Here is a 19,838-nt window from a genome sequence, read left to right as displayed (position 1 = left end):
ATAAACGAATAAAAAATTGTGATGTAGATGATACTATTGATATAATAATGATATAAGATATGATAATATTGATTATGTAAAATATGATAATGATATTAATGATGTAAAATATGATAATGATATTAATGATGTAAAATATGATAATTATAGTAATGATATGAAATATGGTAATAATAGTAATTATATGAAATATGATATTCATAGTAATGGTGATAACCATAATGATTATAATGAGAATGAGAATACTTGCAATGATGATGATAATGATATTAATAATGGCAGTAATGATGATAGCAATAGTAATAACGGTAAAGATAATAATGATAACAAAGACAGATGTGAACGCGTTGATAATCATGACAAATGTAACTGTACGTTATGTGCATCAACATATCTCATACAATTGCCACATTACAGTATTGATGTGTAGGGCATACGAAAGCTTTGATGATAATCAAATGGGAAAACAATCAAACCATAGTTTTAGCTGATATCAGAGTTCATCGTTACCTGGTCTATATGGCAAAAAATTAATAAGGTATAAACAAATAAAAGGTTTATTGTTTAATTTAGTTTACCCTATTTAAACGTTCTCTCTCATTCATAGTTACTGGGGATACGATATTAAGAAATTTTAGAACAATATTTAATATAAAATCACCAAACTCGATTCACAATCAAACACATATAAACAATGAATATAAATTATCACCCAAAATACCAAAATTCACAACCTCTCCCAATTTTTACTTACCCCACGAGAGAAAATAACGAATGCCGCCGTAGCCCCGTAGCAAACATTGAGCACGCATGTGTTGAAACGCGTGGAGTGAGACGACTCTACGAAACATTTATTTTTGTAGTTATTATTTCAATTAAGGATGAGTGGAAAGAAGAGAAAGCTCCCCACTGTCAAAGACGAAGTTTTCGAAGATGAAATTGGGAATGTAAGTATACGTGGACGTAAATAGGAGAAAATATATCCCAGTAGGAGAGCTGTATGTTGATATAGATAGATCTTTTTACCGTAAGGAGAAGTATTATATATTGTAATTTTGATAATTTGTTTGAGATTCTTGATATGATACATTCATTTACAATAGGCCATTTAATGTACGGCACAAATGATTTTAAAGAAAGGATAAGTATGGAATTTTCTAGACTTGGGAGTACCGTATCTCTCTAACGTTAATACAGGGGTAATAGATCATATGGCAAGGAAGGGTATATTAGTATTTCTCACTAACAACAAAAGTTATGACGGAAATATTCATTGAAACTTAGAAATCCTCACACTGCTGAGAACAGTATTGTGCTCTCATACTTGCTCTGACTTGTGATGCATGGCATGCCGTAGTCTAAAAGCTTTAGATTACGTTTTATGCGTTGTTAAGTCATAACACAACTTATCAACTGCCATAGTTATAGTAAAACTAGATGTATTGTGCAATTGTTATTTCTTTGTCACTTAGCTATTTGGAAAGAGGCAGTCAAAGTTGATTCCAGGGCTTTGAAAGATTGATGAACAAGTTTTCGGTCGAGACGTTAGTTAAAAGAATATTCCCTAACCAGATTTTTAATCATGAATGGGCCGAACTGCAATCAACGGTAGTCATCGGTCAAAATAATTATGTAACATCGATATGGAACGAGGAATTTACTAATAGATTAAAAGACTTTCAAGCGTTTTATCTGAAAAGTTTCAGGATGTGCACTCTTGAAGTGTATACTTTGTAACCATTGCACATTGCACAGTTGAATTTTTTTTCGTGCACTCCTGAGGTCTCGTCAAAAAGTGCCGTACTTTCCATACTGGCTCAAAGGCCTTGAAATATCCCCTGCTTGTATGGATACTTTGTCAGGGTAGAGCATGGACATGTTTCTTACTTGATGATAGATTGCCACGAAAGTTTACCAAGTTCAGTGTCACTTGAATGTATATGGAGGGCTGTTAGCAAGATTAGCATCAAATGCCTTATGAATATTTTAGTTGTTAAAGTAGCTGATTGCACAGTTATTTTCTCGGTAATTGTCACCTAAAACCAGGGTATCATGTGAACCAAAACACCCAACCTAAGCCTTTTAACCTTAATATATATTCCCTAGACATGGGGGCAATCCCGCCTTTACCCCCCTTTTATTAGCAGTTCATACCATCATATAGAAAACAAATATTAAGAACTCTATGTGAGTGTGTTGTGGTCTTTGTCTGGAAGCAGTGAAATGCTGCAAATATTGTTTGTCATTTCATGGTAAATATGAGGCTGCTGCAGCTTAAACTATATTGTTGCCGACTCTATTTCTTATGCTTTTTAAGATGGCATTGTCCATTTCCCTCTATCTCTGCACATTGCTTTCAGTAACTTATACCATCATCTTTTGTGCAGAGTGATGATAACATCTTGCTAAAAGATATATAGTGCATTTATGTTTGTTTTTGGTTAAGGACAAAGCACAGAGGTTACGACAAAGGTAATTTTTTGCTTCACTCAGCCGTCCAACCTTGCAATTATTATTCCATTTTAATTATTCACATTGTAACATACATAAATCTGTTGTTGTTTTCTGTTGGAAATGATGTAAAGGAAAGTATTGGTAACTTTACAAAGTGAATGCAGTCCTGCTGATACTAAGTTACCATTACCCCAGCCACTCTTGGTAATCCAATATCATTGCTATATGAACCAAAATCCTTCCTAACCCAGGGGCTTCTCCCACCCCCACCCAATCACTGTATTTCCCTATCATGAGCCGTACCCCAGACCCCCACTCAATTGCTGTGGACTTACTCTCTGCACGGCATTACTTGCTACTTATTTTCTTAATTTTTGAATGATATTCCTTGCTTAAGCAGATTATTTCATGGATCAGTGAGTTAACCGTGATCCATACAGCTATGTGAAATGGAAACTACCATGACAGTATAGGCAGCTGTATTATCATAGATTTTCTGACTTTTGTAAGATTGTGGCATTATCTTTCTGTAGGCATTTTTTTTTTTTTTTTTTTTTTTTTTTTTTTTTTTTTTTTTTTTTTTTTGGTCTCAGTGTTTTTTTATCATTATCTTGACTTGATTTTCTGCTGAGCAGTCTTATGAACATTTATATTTTGTTTTCACTAAATATGTTTGATAAGAAAATTATAAGACAGCCCTTTGATGCTGTGTCACCGATCTTCATATCACACGTACAACTGCCACAGGCATGTGCGTGTCTGTCACTGGTTTTTGTACCTTTTGCACCTAGACAATGCTGTACAAATTGTGTGCATTCTGGCAAGGTAGAGCTAGTGGACCTCCTTTGCAATTTATTGTTAAATAAATAAATGGTCATAACTCATGTAGAAAAAGTTATTAATGAGAAGGAATGCCTTAACAGAGCAAGAGGTGCATGTTTTTTCTGACAATGATATACTTGAATCCAGTCAGATACATCTCTTGCACTGTGAAGCTATTCTCATTGATGCCTTTTTCTGGTAGAATATGTGCCATGTAAAAGCACATGTGATTAGGATTAGCTAATATGATTATGAAAAAGTTATCTGGTAAACATGTTCTGTTTGATGTAGCCTATAGCAGAGGAGTAGGCTTATTGTGATTTTAACCCTTTCCTGTCAGCTACATGTACTGTCCACTATATTTTTTGTGAATTTTGTTAGATACCGATGGATCCACATGTGCTCTCATTTACCAAGGAGTCAATTAGTAGGGCTGATATGACCTCATCTATTTTTTCCATTCCTTGATTTTTTAGGAAAACTTTTTTTTCCATTGCTGTTAATATTGATTGTTATTATAGTTTGGTAATAAGTCAAAAAGTATCTCTCCAAAGATCAAGAAAAAGAGTAAACAATTAAGATAAGTAAGTTAGGTATGACTGATAATTGTCTCTTTGGTGATTCAGTTCTTGTGGAACCATATTTGTGTATGCACAATTTATAAACTAAAATCACAGTGGACATGGTGTGTATGTCATGTCATCCTAGTACAAAGGGTTATGAAGGTCTTTTTATATAACAATTGAAATTTGAATAACATATATGATTTAGAATGCCAGTATTTTGTCAATAAGAGTAAAATGTATTGACTTTAGCAATCTCCATATGATACATAATCTTATGTTATTGTTGTATCTCTTTCTCTTTCAGGATGATTTCATGACAAAACAGTTTGATGATGAAGGAAATTCAGACTCCGAATACAGCATCAGTGAAGGGGAAGAGGAAACAGAGATCCCAGAGGATGATTCAGAGGACGAGTCAGATGATGAACCAGATGACAAGAGTGCAGAGAGGGGGAAAAGTAAACAGGTGAATCAAAAGGCAACAGGTTCCAAAGGGGCGCCAAAGTCAAAGAACGCAGGTAGGAAGATTGAAATGGAAGCAGCAGAGGCCGAAGAAGATGAGGACGAGGGAGAAGATTCTGATGAGGAAAACTGGCATGATATGTCATCTGATGAATATGAATCGGCCGAAGAAGGAAGCGATATTGACAGTGAGGATGGGGAGTGGGAGACAGAGAGCGAGAGTGAGGAAAGGGAGTGGGAAGAGGGTTCTAACACCAGCAAGAATGGGAAAGATAGTGGTGTCGAGTCAGATATAGCTGGGGAGGTGAAGGTGGTGGACAAGGAACTAAAGAAAAGAACATCTGTCAAAAAAGTTTTAGCTCGCATTAGGAGTTTAGCAGAGGGAGAAAATAACAGTGAGGCAAGCACCAGTGGTACAAATGCATTGAAGAAAAAGGAGGAGAAGGAGGAGGAGGAGGCAGTAGAGAAAGCAGTGTACAATGAATATGAAGAGGACTCCTCAGATGAAGAAGATCTAAGGAACACAATTGGTAAGAAGAGAGCATATGAAGTAGCTTGTTAAGGAATTATGAAATTTTTCATATTTTATTAATGCATTACAAAAAGATATTGCAGTTATTTCTTATAGTTTGTAATGACAAATTTTGCTGTAAAAAGTGTGTATATATATTGAATGGAAAATATTATTTCAAGAGATAATATTCTCTCTTCTTTTTCACTCAGGAAACATCCCAATGAACTGGTATGATGAGTACCCACACATGGGATACGATTTGGATGGGAATCCTATCATCAAGCCCGATAAAGGAGACAAGCTCGATCAGTTCTTAAGGATGTTAGAGGATCCAGATCATGGGTGAGTCTCGACAGTAAATGTTTGAGTAGTTGTCCTGAAAACGAGCACAGGTCATGATGCTATGACCTCTCTGCTTCATGCTGTGGACCAGGAAGACAAACCTCTATTATTTTTATTTTGACAAGATATAGCTTGGACTGGTTCATTACTTCATATTAAATCACATGCTTTATCTTGCTAGAATATGCGTGATAGAGGTTTGGTAGCCATTGCCGAAGTGCAAAGAGTAAAAGTTGTGGTATCACATAAAACATGTATTCACTGACTTTTGCAAGCTATCAAGGGCTTACTTTTGCTCTCTGCAAAAAATCTGATGTTCCATTTATGATTGTTTAAATGTGTTCTTTATTTCTGCACTCTCCCATTCACTATGAGTACATAATTAAGTACATACATACATACATATATAGCTACAGTGTGTGTGTGTGGGGAGGTGGGGTTCATATATTTGTTTTTATTTATACACTATATATGTATATATACCTAATTATATGCTTCCTTCTTGCCTTCCCCCTGTTTTTGTCTTCAACAATATTCTAATGCTAGTTAAATCCTTTTGCTTACTTTATCCCTATTGCATTTCAGGCGAACAGTATATGACAAACAGACTGGCCAGGAGGTGCGACTGAGTGACGCAGACTTAGATATTGTGAGGCGTGTGCTGTCAAACAAAGTCCCAGATGCCAAGTATAATATGTACAGCAAATGGATTGACCACTTTACACATGAGGTTATGGACATGCCACTCTCTGGCCGGCCGGAACACAAGAGGTCCTTCATTCCGAGCAAGGTATATTTTTGCTTGCACTTTTTTTGTAGTTGTTTATTTTAATTATATTTTATTATTATTTTTTATTTTATATAAATATATAAATAAAATACCCTCACCACTGTCATCCACCACCACTGGTCATATTTTTTCTTCACAAATACTCAAGGCTGCTTTGATTATGCTAAAAAATGCCCTCAATTATTTTGGAATGGAGGTAATATTCTAATGGTTTTCAATGTTTGTATTTATCATTTGTAGAAAGAGGCTGCATATGTGGCGAGAAGAGCAGAGTTGATCAAGAAGGGAATGGTCACATATAAGACCAAGCAGAAGAAAAAACGGTTTTATGACCTATGGGGTACCAAGGGAGACGACCAGATTAGAAGGCTAACGCATCGGTTGGAGACACCAAAGATGCCTTTACCAGGTAGGGCTGTGGTTTACCTTGCAGCAAGATAATATTATTTTTTGTTTGTGTTTGTGTGTGTGTAGTTTTTTTTTTTTTTTTTCATCTTCACCTAGCTGCTATGCCCCATAGAACTGCAAAACCTTCAGCTAGTTAATATATATAGATCTTGCTTTTATGCACCAGAAATTGTATATTTCATTCCTCTTCCTTTTTCATATCCCAGTAGTCGGTGGCAGGCCAAAAAGTGTATATATCAAATACATAGCACAGAAAGGAGTGTCAATCTTTGAAAACTCATTGCAGTTACTCTATGTTTAGTACCAAAAACATGCAAATGAGACACACACAAAGGAATAAAGCATATAGTAAAATTATTCATTTATCATATAAAACATCATGATTTGGAAAATTATGTCCATTTACTGTCATATTTTATTCGTAATTTTAAAATTCTGACTACACATTGAAATTTACCAGTTATTTTATGTTTGACATCACTCTTCATGAAATTTAAAAGGTGGATTAGCAATTCTATGGAAGCAACTATGTCATCTAGTTAAGCTTAATTTTTGCGTGTTTGCGTTTTTTTTTTTTTTTTCTTTTCTTTTCTTTTTTTGTCTGTTTTTCCCCTGTGCATTATTGATATATTTTCTTGTCAATATATTGGTGAATGGTGGTTTGTTTAACTTTTGGTGCTTTGTTGTCTGTTTACATGGCATTTTCATTTACTTTAGGGACTTCTACTGTCTGTATGTTTGAATACACAATCATGTGATTGGGTCTGTCTACTGATGTATGTGTGTGTGTTAATGACTCCTTTTTCTTCTGTTGTGTGACCTTGTTTATGTTTTAGGATCTTTTAAAGATTTGCAGAAGATTTCCAAAGTTATAGCAGATCATCATTATTCATAGGTAGACTGTATGTATTAAAGAAATGATGTTAATTTGATGTACACTAGTCTGTCCCGTACAGTGGCATATAAACAACCTGATAATTGTTTTTCAGGGCATGAGGATTCATATCGCGCACCTTTAGAATACATTAAAGAATACAATGCCAGGAGGTTCACAAGTGTCCGTAAGATTCCACAGTTTTACAATTTCGTGAAAGTAAGTGACAGCAGGTTGTTGTATGATATTTGGTTCTCTTGGAGATTATGAAATGGTATATCAGTCATGATCATTATTTATTATTATACTGCATGAATAAAGAAATAATGTTTTTTTGTTTTATTTTTTCACAGGATAGATATGAAAGATGCCTCGACTTGTACTTAGCCCCGCGCAAGTTGATAAAGAAACCCCTATATAAAGCAGATGTAAGTAATTTGCCGTGGAAGTAAATTTTTTTTTTTTTTTTTTTTCATTCCAGCTACTTTTCTTCTTCCTTCCCTTCCCATCCCCTGTACCTTGCCAGCTTTTATCACTCTTTCTCTTATTGCGCAATGCTGTTAGAGTTGTCAGAGTGGGTACTCAATTAAACTTTTATGTTGATGGGAATGTAGCCAGGTGTAGAATATTGAAAAAATGTTTGAATCGTGGAGTAAAGTAGACTGTGATGACTATGCCTTCACTATGCATGCAACAAACATAATGTTCATATGTTTTAGCTCACCTCATCAAGCCATTGCTATACTGGGTGTTTACATTTCCACTTCTCTTCCAGGACTTGTTGCCGCGTATGCCCAAACCCAAAGACCTGCGACCTTTCCCAACGAGAGAAGCATTGCGATTTGTTGGTCACCAGTCTGTTGTCAGAACCATATCAATTCATCCACTAGGAAAGTTCCTGGCTTCTGGTTCAGATGATCACACAGTTAAAAGTGAGTGTCACCCCATTTTCTCTCTTCTTTATCAGGTGTGGGATGGGTTTGTCATTGACCAAGTTATTGTTTGATGGCAACAGGATAAATGGAGGTGTAAAGGTTTTATCCTTTTATCTGATATGGCTTCTATTCAGAGACTCTAAGGACAAATGATTTAGTTATAATTTTCTTTTTATGCCCAGTACAAGGAGATTAGAGAGAGCATAACCTCTTAAAGATTGGCCTGTTGTTTCTTCCAGAAACATCACCCCAGTCTCACCCCCCTTATCCAATCATATAAAACGCCTTATGGAGCCTTTTTTGACAAGGGAATGAACACGGGAAATGTAAAATAAGAATTCTCATAATGTATGGCCTATCCAGTCCCAAAAACACATCCATTTCCCCTCATCTTTTCTACTCCCTTGTCTCCTGGACCCACTCATACAAAGGTCTTCTGCCATTGTTTCCTATCTCTTTATAACATGTTTGAATATAGTGAGTATAAGATCAGAATACTTATAATGTATGACATGTACAATGACCCCCCAAAACAATTAGCTGAAAAGAGAAATATCATTCTTCCCTTACTACATTTGCTCATAAATCCTACCATGGTTGATGTCCCCGTGAATTTGACACTAACACGATCACCATCCCAACTACCTCCCTCATCCCTGACACGGCTCTGAAACACAGGAACGCGGGTGATTTGAAATACAAAAAGAGGAAACCGTTCATAGTGATTTCATTTTTGTAGATTTAGCTGTTTGATGTAAGCTAAGAATGTTGTTATTGTTGATGTTTCACATTTGGTAATAATAGGGTAAAAAGCATAGGACATCAATGTCATGCTTACATAACACTCATATAAGGACTTTGATGTTTATGCTGTAGATTTTGTGATAAGACTCAGCATACACAAAAAAAAAACACACACACACACACACACACACACACACACACACACACACACACACACACACACACACACACACACACACACACACACACACACACACACACACACACACACACACACACACACACACACACACACACACACACACACACACACACACACACACACACACACACACACACACACACACACACACACACACACACACACACACACACACACACACACACACATATTTTGAAAAAGAGTAATATAGTCTATTTAAACATAAACAGCCTGCATGTTTTACTGCATAGCTTGTTGCCCTAAAATTTCATCAGAGAAATTATGTTGATAAAGATGTAACAACAATCTACAAAAGCATGTTTTCTTCAGAAACTCTTGTCATGACTTGATATTGAGGTGATTTGAAAATGTATATATGAAAAATTAACATTCCTACTTAGTTTCTATTTGAAACTTGTGGATTGCCTTTTAGCCTGTCACAGTTTGCTCCTGTGATGTGGTGGGATTGTCATTTACACAAAGGTGACTCACAGTTGTGTATAGTACAAATGGGGAATCACCATTCTGTCTTAGCATACTGATGGGATATGAAGTATATTTGGTTAAGCATACTGCTGTAAATTTTGGCAAATGTAAGACATTTGCTCTTTTTTAACAACTCTAGCAACTGTAATTTATTCTTGTTGTTTATGCTTCATTTCTTGTCATTTGCCGCACTTGTATTTCATTTGTGCCAGTGTAGAACTCATAAGAGAAAATTTGACTACTACTTCATTTTCATCTGGTTTGCATAACCCCACCCCAATGGATCCACAGTTTCACCTTTACTTTTATGTTAATGATGCAAACTTTAACATGTTTTAATGTTTGTTTCCTTTATCCACAGTTTGGGAAATTAGCACTGGACGTTGCCTCAGAACATTCAATTTCCAAGGTATTATTAAGTGGGTGGCCTGGAATCCAAGCCCCAAATTGTTCCTGCTGGCAGTGGTTGTAGGGAACAAAGTTTTCTGCTTGAATCCCGAGACCTACCTCACAGATCGGGTTGTGGTCAGGCAGACTAATGCTGTTTTCAGGGTGGAGCCTGATAAGGGAGATGATCAAAGTAAGTTTAGCTTGGTCTGTTCTTGTTGAAGATATTTCTTTGCTATTGCTGATATTTGTCGAGATAGTCTGTACATCTTGTTATCCTTTATTGAAATTGATTTAGAGTATGGAATAAGGTTTTTAAAATATCAATTTTTCTTTTCAGTTGGAAAGCAGTTTGAACGTGTGAGGACTGCTGTGACTTGGAGGAAACCAGATGCAACTGAGTGGAGTAATGGAATAAGAGTAGTTTTAGAGCATTTCAAGGATGTGAAACAGGTGAGTTATTTAGTATGTAAGGAAACTTAGTTATTAATGATATTCCCCCTTCTCCTTTGGCACTTCTAAAGAAATCCTGTGCATATGGTACTTGAAAAACTGATTATGTATGTAGAGCAATTCTGTATTGTCTAAATTTATTAGTCCCTGTCTTATACTTTTATCCTGAGATTGTCAGGAACTTTGTAAGCTTCATTGTGAACTAACCAGTTTGAGTATATAACTTTGCTAGAATTTTAAGACAGCTTGTGTTTGTATTGACAGATTTTCATCTAGTAGACTAATTAAAAGCTGATAGTAACTGTATGATAGCCTTTCCCATTTCAGTATGCTCTTAAATTTAAATTGATCAGTCAGCTGCAATGGAATCGACTTGGTGTCATTGTGTCAGTGGCTTTCTTACTTCTTACTCTTTGGAGTATATTAGGTGTTGAGCTTGGAGGTGTTACAAGTCAAGAGTACTGTTAGTTATTTATGAATTATGAGGTCTCTCAGGAGTTTAAAGGTACAGGGAGGGAATCCCTTTCTTTATTTATGAATCAAGAGGTCATCTTTACTACATACCCAAAGGTTCATGAAACTTTAATCTGCTTGGTCAAAGAACATTTGATAGACAGTGTACAGAAAAAAATATTATGGATGATAAAAGACTGGCAGTGCTCATAACTGTTGCTTTTTAATTTTACTTTAATGCTAATATTATTGTTAACTTCCAGATTGTGTGGCATAAACAGGGTGATTATTTTGTCACGGTGATACCCCATGGTATGAATAGGTCAATCCTAATTCATCAGCTTAGCCGCTGGAGATCACAGATCCCCTTCACAGCCATCAAAGCTCGAATTGAGGTGGCCGAGTTCCATCCCAAGTTGCCCTTCCTCTATGTTGTGGTGAGTTATGGGTGTGCTTGCATTTAAGGGGTTGGATGGAGGGAAAATAACAGTTTGTACTTGTAAATGTCTCTACGTCTAGGATATTTATGTAAGAGGAAAGAGTGAATTGATGTCATCTGTCAAGGCGTGTGCTCATATATATTTTTTGGTTGGAGATTGTGATTGTGTAGGTGCATTGGTAGAAATAATTCACTTGAGTAAAGGCTTGAGACAATACCACTGGGAAAATGTATTGAATACTAGAAAATATAAAAAATCAAGGAAAAGGGTAGACAGGTGAGGCAGGTACTTCTTGTAACTGGCTCATTGGTGACCTAGTACTTGTGGAGTTATCTATATATTTAAAAACAATTACTAAATTAAACACATGGTGAGCATAGCACGTATGTACATGCCCTCCTGTCGGCATATGGTTAATTTTGTACTAACAAGTACACTAACACACCATATCCTATTCCAGACCCAGACTCACGTTCGAGTGTACAACCTTCAGAAACAGACCATGTTGAAGAATATCAGAGCCAACAGCCGCTGGGTCTCCTCTATCAGTGTACATCCAGGTGGTGAGCACTTCCTCATAGGTACCTTTGACCGTAAAGTCAGCTGGTAAGTTTTCGTTATTTTTCTTCTATATTCTTGCTTTTCTTTATCTTTCTTTCTTTTATAATTGTAGCTAGCTATGTAATATTGGAATATGTGTGCAGATGAGCACCTAGTTTAGAATAAGATATGGAACTACTAAACAAAGGCCAAATAGTAGGCTTTTCTAGTAAATGAATTTGATAAAAATTGGATTCATTTTATTTTTGATTTTATTAATCTGTAATTTATATATGTTTTTAGCTTTTTAAGGACCATACATAAAATCATACTGAAATTAAGAAGGGTCTCATTAATAGTTACGGAATGAAGTCAAGCTTGCAGTGTCTCAGCAGAAAATAGCTAAATAAGGCTTTGAACTCACTAGCCAGGAGTTAGAAGATTTTTCAGGATGTTAAGTGAACAGAAACCTGACATAGAACAATGTAAGGATTTTTCAGAATATTATCAATTTAATCCAATACTGATGGGGCGAGAATTCACTGTCTGGTACTTATGGGAATACATTTATATTTCCCACCAGGGCATTTGTTGTGTTCATTGATTAATGTCATTATTTTTATAATTTTGATATGAATCATGTCAAAATATGCAAGGAGGTTAAAACTACAACCATTCTAAAAGGCCTTAAAACCTTTCATACATATGGATGTGTAAAAGGATGAGAATATACTTGAATGGGGATATGATTTGTGATTTGCAGTTGCATTCCTTTATTCTTTTTATGTTATATATAAACATTTGTTTAACCTAGTGCCAATGGGAAAATGGTGCATTCCCTTTGGCAATGCTTGGTTAAAAGTTTCTGCACAAAGGAGTAAATTAGTAGATCTTGCGACCTCACTTTTCCTTGAAAAAGTGGGAAAATGACATTTTTTTAAGTAGTGCCATCAATAATGCCACTGTTATTTTTGTTATAAACATTATAATTACTATATTGTTACTGACATTACTAACAGCAGTAATGATATTAGAAAATATCAAAAATCAAGGAAAAGGGTAAACAGGTGAGACAGGTAGTTTGCATAATTGGCTCATTGGTGACTTAGTACTTGTGGAGCCTTCTATATGTAAAAGCAATTACTAAATTCAACACACACAATGGACAATGGCATGTATGTACATACCATGCCCGGCTGTTTGTGGTTAAAAGAGTTTCGAGCTAGCATGATGGGAGTGTATGATTTTATATATTCATATATATTTATATTATTTTTGCTTATGCAGAAAATTGTTTATGATTTTACTGAATGACATTAAAAAAAAACAAGAGGATTATCATGGGCTGACTTGAAATACCCACTTTGTGAAGGATATGGACAGATCTTTTTTCTTTTTCTTTTTTTTATTCAATTTATCCAGCTCTTGTGTTTTCATATATTTACATAGAAAATAGAAGTAAATGGTGTACAAATAGGGGATTATCTTTTATAAGTAGAAATGTGAGCTCAATGACATGACAAAAGTAAAATTTTACTCTGTGCCTTTAGGCCTAGCCAAGAAATAGATTCGCATAAATTTAGTCCTTGTCTGAGAGGGTGAAATAGGGAAAACCAACTAAAGATGATATGGTAGTCACACTCATCTCAGTGTTTGAGGTATAAACCAACCACCTATTTTCTTTAGTGCTGACCACTTGATATTTTCTGTAAGCAAAGTGTCATTGGAAGTGAATCTTTTGTAAATCTCTAAGGAGACGAGTGGTTTTATTTAATGAACTGATTTATGAATAAGTAATTGAATTACATGAATTATTATTTTTTTATTACAGGTTTGAAATGGAGTGTACTAGAAAGCCTCATAACTTGAAGTACCACAAGGAAGCTGTCCGTAAAGTTGCATTCCACCGCAAATATCCACTCTTCGCCTCTGCGTCAGATGATGGCAGAATTATTGTGTCTCATGGAATGGTGTACAAGTAAGGCATTATTTCTTATGTTGTAAATTTATTCATGGTTGGGGGGATAATCATGAATATTGTTATTTTCATTTTTAAATTTTATTTTTCTTCATTGCTGTCTTCATTATCATTGTCATCATCATTGGTTCATGAATGTTTTTGCCTATATTGTTAAAACAAATAATTTTGTAAAATTGTAAAGGAGATTTTTCCTAATGATAAAGTGGTTTCCTTGCTTGTACTTTTTTAAAAGAATCATCTTGATATATACTTTCGAGCAAGAATGGTACTTGATGAGAAATAAATCCAGAATTTTTACTTTTGTGTCTGAAGCTCTTTATCAAGAATATGAGCTATAAACAGATTTTAAACTGGAAAGAAAATTAAATAATTATATTACATTAAACCTTGTCAGAAGCACTCTTGCATATGGGGTCTGCATACAAATTTTTGATGATGACTGTGATTGTATTGCTAAAAGTAATTGATTCCTGCTTTTTCTCCAGTGACTGGATAACAGATCCTCTCATCGTACCCGTGAAGGAGTTGGCTGGTCACTGGTTCCTGAAAAATCTGTGTGTATTGGACATCGCTTGGCATCCCTACGAGCCGTTCGTCCTGTCATCTGGAGCAGATACCACCATCAGGCTGTGGAGTTAACAGAGCTGGAAGTGTCATAAGATGGGAAAATTTGTTATCTTGGGACAAGGTGTATTTGACATAGACAGTCCATCCGATTCAGCATTAGATACAAGATAACACACTTGTTACTGGATAGCAGTGTAGGTCTTGCCGTTAACAGTCCTTTTTGGGGGGATTACATTTAAAGGACCGACATCGTTGTTGAACTGTCAAATAGATTCTTGCTCTGTGAAGACCTTCTCATTTCCATAGTTGATGCAACTATGGTACTGAACTCATGGAGACTTTTGTTGTAGATGTATAGATATATGTATATTGCACTGTACTTTGATGTGATTTGAACAGCTAAAGATGGATGAAAATGGATTGAAAAGTATTACTTTGACAGAAGTGAAAATAATGAATAGTGTTTATTTGTTGATTTTTTTATTTTATTTTATTTTTTCTCTTTATACAATGTACTTTAAAATTATGTTATTGTGGTTATTAAATCAATTGTTGATATTTTTTTTCTTCTCTTTATACAAGATACAAGATTATTTGTGTATGGTTAGAAATATTTATGTACCCATTATGGATACTGTAGAGCTGGATTTTGTTACTAAAACACTTTAGTAAGATCAGACATTGTTGGCATTTTGGGCTATACAGTGATGTTTTTTATGATGAAATGTGACAACGTCCAGCTTAAGAAAAAACATATACAAATTCAGAAGTTGAAGAACTGAGGTAATAAAATTTGTACTTCTTGCATTGTTAAAATTTAGGAAATTGTTACATAAAATTCGACTAGATAACATTGTGTATGTAATGAGTTTTGTAATAAATAGAAAAATGAATCTGTATTTATTTAGACATATATTTACATAGGGGCTGACAGATTTAGTGCTGTACTTACTAAGAGCATTTTTATTGATAACATTTAGGAGGATGGCCTTGCCTTTTAAAGATATATAAAAGAGTTGTTCATCAATAAGTTATTTTATTGCTTTGAAAACAAATAAAAAAATGAATATATTAAAGGGAAAAGATAAAAAATTGAGATGAGGAGTGATATAATTTGTGCTATCCTGATTATTATAATATTAATATATTCACCTATTTATCTGATTCTGTCTACCTGTCTTTGACTGCCTGCCTACCATTCATGTTTGCCTAAATAAATACCTGTCTGCCTACCTGTGTACATGTCTCTTTGTCTGCCTACCTGACTGCCTGCCTTTGTCTGCCTACATGCATGTCTGGCTTCCTATTTGTCTCTGTCTGCCTATTTACCTGTCTGTATCTGCCTGCCTGCCTGCTTATCTCTACCTACCTACTTGCCAGCCTGTCTGTCTGTCACTACCTGCCTATGTGCCTGCCTGTCTCTTCCTGCCTACCTGTTTCTGCCTGTCTATCTCTCTCTCTGCCTGTTTACTTGTCTCTACCTGCATACCTCCCTGCCTGTCTGTTTCTGATTGCCTACCTGTCTCTGTCTGTCTGCTTACTTACCTGGCTGCCTGTCTCTATCTGTCCACTTGCCTGCATATCTGTCTGCCTATATGCCTGCCTGCCTGCCTGTGTCTGGCTGTCTATCTCTCTCTGCCTGCTTATTTGTCTCTACCTGTCTACCTCCCTGCCTGTCTCTGCCAACCCTCCTACCTGCCTGTCTGTCTGTGTCTGTCTGCCTACATGCTTACCTGTCTGACTACTTGCCTATGTGCCTACTTATCTCTGCCTGCCTGCCTGCCTGCCTGCTTGTCTGTCTGTCTGTCTCTGTCTGCCTGCCTATGTGCCTGCCTGCTTGCCATGATTGCCTACATACCTGATTGCCTGTTTCTACCTACCTGCCTTTCTGTCCCGGTCTGTCTCTGCCTACTTGCCTGCCAGTCTTCTGTCCCTGTCTGTCTCTGTCTGCCTACATGCCTGCCTGTCTCTATCTGCCTACCTACCTACTTGTCTGTCTTTGTCTGCCTGTCTACTTCCTTTCTGTTTCTGTCTGTCTACCTATCTACCTGTCTGTGTCTGTCTTATCTGCTTGCCTATCTCTACCTACCTACTTCCCTGCCATTCTCTGTATATGTCTACCTCCCTGTCTGTCTCTGCCTACTTGCCTGCCTGCCTTTCTGTCCCTGTCTGTCACTATCTGCTTACCTACCTACCTGTCTGTCTTTGTCAGCCTATTTACTTGTCTGTGTCTGCCTGCCTGCCTATCTCTACTTACCTACTTGCCTGCCTGCCTGCCTGTCTCTAGTTACCAACTTACCTACCTCTGTCTGTCTCTACCTCCCTGCCTGTTTCTGTCTGTCTCTGCCTACTTGTCCTTCTACCTGCCTGTCTCTGCCTATCCTTCTGCCTGTCTGTCTCTTGTCTACCTGTTTGTCTACCAGCCTACCTCCCAATCTGACTCTGTCTACCTGCCTACATAGCGGTGTCTACCTGCCTACATAGCAGTGTCTATCTGCATACATAGCGGTGTCTACCTGCCTACATAGCGGTGTCTACCTGCCTACATAGCGGTGTCTATCTGCCTACATAGCGGTGTCTATCTGCCTACATAGCAGTGTCTACCTGTCTACATAGCGGTGTCTATCTGCCTACATAGCGGTGTCTATCTGCCTACATAGCTGTGTCTACCTGCCTACATAGCTGTGTCTGCCTACATAGCGGTGTCTACCTGCCTACATAGCGGTGTCTACCTGCCTACATAGCTATGTCTACCTGCCTACATAGCTGTGTCTACCTGCCTACACAGCTGTGTCTACCTGCCTACATAGCGGTGTCTATCTGCCTACATAGCGGTGTCTATCTGCCTACATAGCGGTGTCTATCTGCCTACATAGCGGTGTCTACCTGCCTACATAGTTGTGTCTACCTGCCTACATAGCAGTGTCTCTGCCTACATAGCTGTGTCTACCTGCCTACATAGCGGTGTCTATCTGCCTACATAGCGGTGTCTACCTGCCTACATAGCTGTGTCTACCTGCCTACATAGCGGTGTCTACCTGCCTACATAGCAGTGTCTCTCTGCCTACATAGCGGTGTCTACCTGCCTACATAGCAGTGTCTCTCTGCCTACATAGCAGTGTCTCTCTGCCTACATAGCGGTGTCTACCTGCCTACATAGCGGTGTCTACCTGCCTATATAGCGGTGTCTACCTGCCTACATAGCGGTGTCTACCTGCCTACATAGCGGTGTCTATCTGCCTACATAGCGGTGTCTACCTGCCTACATAGCGGTGTCTACCTGCCTACATAGCGGTGTCTACCTGCCTACATAGCGGTGTCTACCTGCCTACATAGCGGTGTCTACCTGCCTACATAGCGGTGTCTACCTGCCTACATTGCGGTGTCTACCTGCCTACATAGCGGTATCTATCTGCCTACATAGCGGTGTCTATCTGCCTACATAGCGGTGTCTATCTGCCTACATAGCGGTGTCTATCTGCCTACATAGCGGTGTCTATCTGCCTACATAGCGGTGTCTACCTGCCTACATAGCGGTGTCTACCTGCCTACATAGCGGTGTCTACCTGCCTACATAGCGGTGTCTACCTGCCTACATAGCGGTGTCTACCTGCCTACATAGCGGTGTCTACCTGCCTACATAGCGGTGTCTACCTGCCTACATAGCGGTGTCTACCTGCCTATATAGCAGTGTCTACCTGCCTACATATCGGTGTCTACCTGCCTACATAGCTGTGTCTACCTGCCTACATAGCGGTGTCTACCTGCCTACATAGCGGTGTCTACCTGCCTATATAGCGGTGTCTACCTGCCTACATAGCGGTGTCTATCGGCCTACATAGCGGTGTCTATCGGCCCACATAGCGGTGTCTACCTGCCTACATAGCAGTGTCTACCTGCCTACATAGCGGTGTCTATCTGCCTACATAGTGGTGTCTACCTGCCTACATAGCAGTGTCTATCTGCCTACATAGCGGTGTCTATCTGCCTACATAGCGGTGACTACCTGCCTACAAAGCGGTGTCTACCTGCCTACATAGCTGTGTCTACCAGCCTACATAGCAGTGTCTCTCTGCCTACATAGCGGTGTCTATCTGCCTACATAGCTGTGTCTACCTGCCTACAAAGCGGTGTCTACCTGCCTACATAGCTGTGTCTACCAGCCTACATAGCAGTGTCTCTCTGTCTACATAGCGGTGTCTATCTGCCTACATAGCTGTGTCTACCTGCCTACATAGCGGTGTCTATCTGCCTACATAGCGGTGTCTATCTGCCTACATAGCGGTGTCTACCTGCCTACATAGCGGTGTCTATCTGCCTACATAGCGGTGTCTATCTGCCTACATAGCGGTGTCTATCTGCCTACATAGCGGTGTCTATCTGCCTACATAGCGGTGTCTATCTGCCTACATAGCGGTGTCTACCTGCCTACATAGCGGTGTCTATCTGCCTACATAGCGGTGTCTACCTGCCTACCTTACATACCTCGTTCATGTTGGAATGAGAAAACATTGTACCAAATTGAGACTGGGACACAAACTAATTTCAAACAAGAAGGGTTTACTGAGAGGTGAGGCAACAGTCCAGAATGATTTTGAAAATGTTATCACCTTTCAATAAACTTATCTCCTACTAGTTATGGTCGATGTCACACTGAAAACAAAGACAAACTCACGACTTATTAATCAACCTATTCACCCATAAACTCAAAAGCAATAATAATGACATCAGTAAAGTATAAAGTAAAAAAAAAAAAAAAAAAAAAAAAAAAAACTATAAAGTGAAAAAAAAACTCGAGGAAGGCTAAATCAGTAGCAACTCGAGGTAATGTCATGGCGTCTGATTAAATTTTTGGAAAAAAGCACATGGGGTTTCTTTTGATGACGCCACAAAAGTTACGCAAACTTTGTGAATATGGTCGATCATTTTGGTCTCTTCAATTTTCAAAAAGGATGGAAAATAATGATTTTATCGGTTATCTTTTCATTGAACAATTATCAAAACAATTATCTTCTCATTGAACAACCATCAAAACAGACGCCATGACACCTCCTCGAGTTGCTACTGATCTCGCCTTTCCCCATGTCAACTCTTCCCAACAATAAGTTTTTTTTATGGAGAGAAACGAAACTGGGATCCATGTTCGATGCTCATTTCTTTCTCGCCGAGCGGACGTGCCAAAAGGATTCGATCACCTGGTGTGTAAAAGCCCGTGACCAGAATGAGACTGAATGCTTTATAATTAGTTCGGGATCATAAAGAAGAGAAGCCACCTGCTGAACTGTCGTAAATCTGTCAGAGGAATGAAACGAAATAATTAAAAGATGGAAGTTTAATGTGGTTGAATAATAATTTCTGAACTGTAATTACCTTGTGTTCGAGTTAAAATTCGTGTTTCTGAAATTATTTTATTGCTGC

At 37.7% G+C, this 19,838-nt stretch overlaps 1 protein-coding gene across 1 annotated transcript; it reads left to right on the top strand.

Annotated features, from left to right (window-relative positions):
- Positions 1 to 778: 778 nt before the first annotated feature.
- On the top strand, positions 779 to 15,313 carry LOC113808384 (ribosome biogenesis protein BOP1 homolog). Its single transcript, XM_070113257.1, has 14 exons — positions 779 to 947; positions 4,147 to 4,834; positions 5,028 to 5,160; positions 5,746 to 5,950; positions 6,191 to 6,359; positions 7,348 to 7,451; positions 7,586 to 7,660; positions 8,008 to 8,164; positions 9,961 to 10,179; positions 10,327 to 10,439; positions 11,156 to 11,329; positions 11,793 to 11,938; positions 13,704 to 13,850; positions 14,339 to 15,313. Exons 1-14 carry the CDS (start codon positions 882 to 884, stop codon positions 14,490 to 14,492), a joined length of 2,550 nt encoding a protein of 849 aa, XP_069969358.1. The 5' UTR covers positions 779 to 881; the 3' UTR covers positions 14,493 to 15,313.
- The last annotated feature ends 4,525 nt before the right edge of the window (positions 15,314 to 19,838 follow it).

The sequence above is a fragment of the Penaeus vannamei genome, chromosome 3 (assembly GCF_042767895.1).
Source record: "Penaeus vannamei isolate JL-2024 chromosome 3, ASM4276789v1, whole genome shotgun sequence".
Taxonomy (NCBI): Eukaryota; Metazoa; Arthropoda; class Malacostraca; order Decapoda; family Penaeidae; genus Penaeus; species Penaeus vannamei.
This window is presented reverse-complemented; position numbering and strand designations above follow the sequence as displayed.

Coding starts and splice junctions, on each gene's coding strand:
- LOC113808384 (XM_070113257.1), top strand. CDS start 882: ATGAGTGGAAAGAAGAGAAAGCTCCCCACTGTCAAAGACGAAGTTTTC. Junction 5,951..6,190: donor GGTCCTTCATTCCGAGCAAG/GTATATTTTTGC, acceptor TATCATTTGTAG/AAAGAGGCTGCATATGTGGC. Junction 6,360..7,347: donor ACCAAAGATGCCTTTACCAG/GTAGGGCTGTGG, acceptor ATTGTTTTTCAG/GGCATGAGGATTCATATCGC.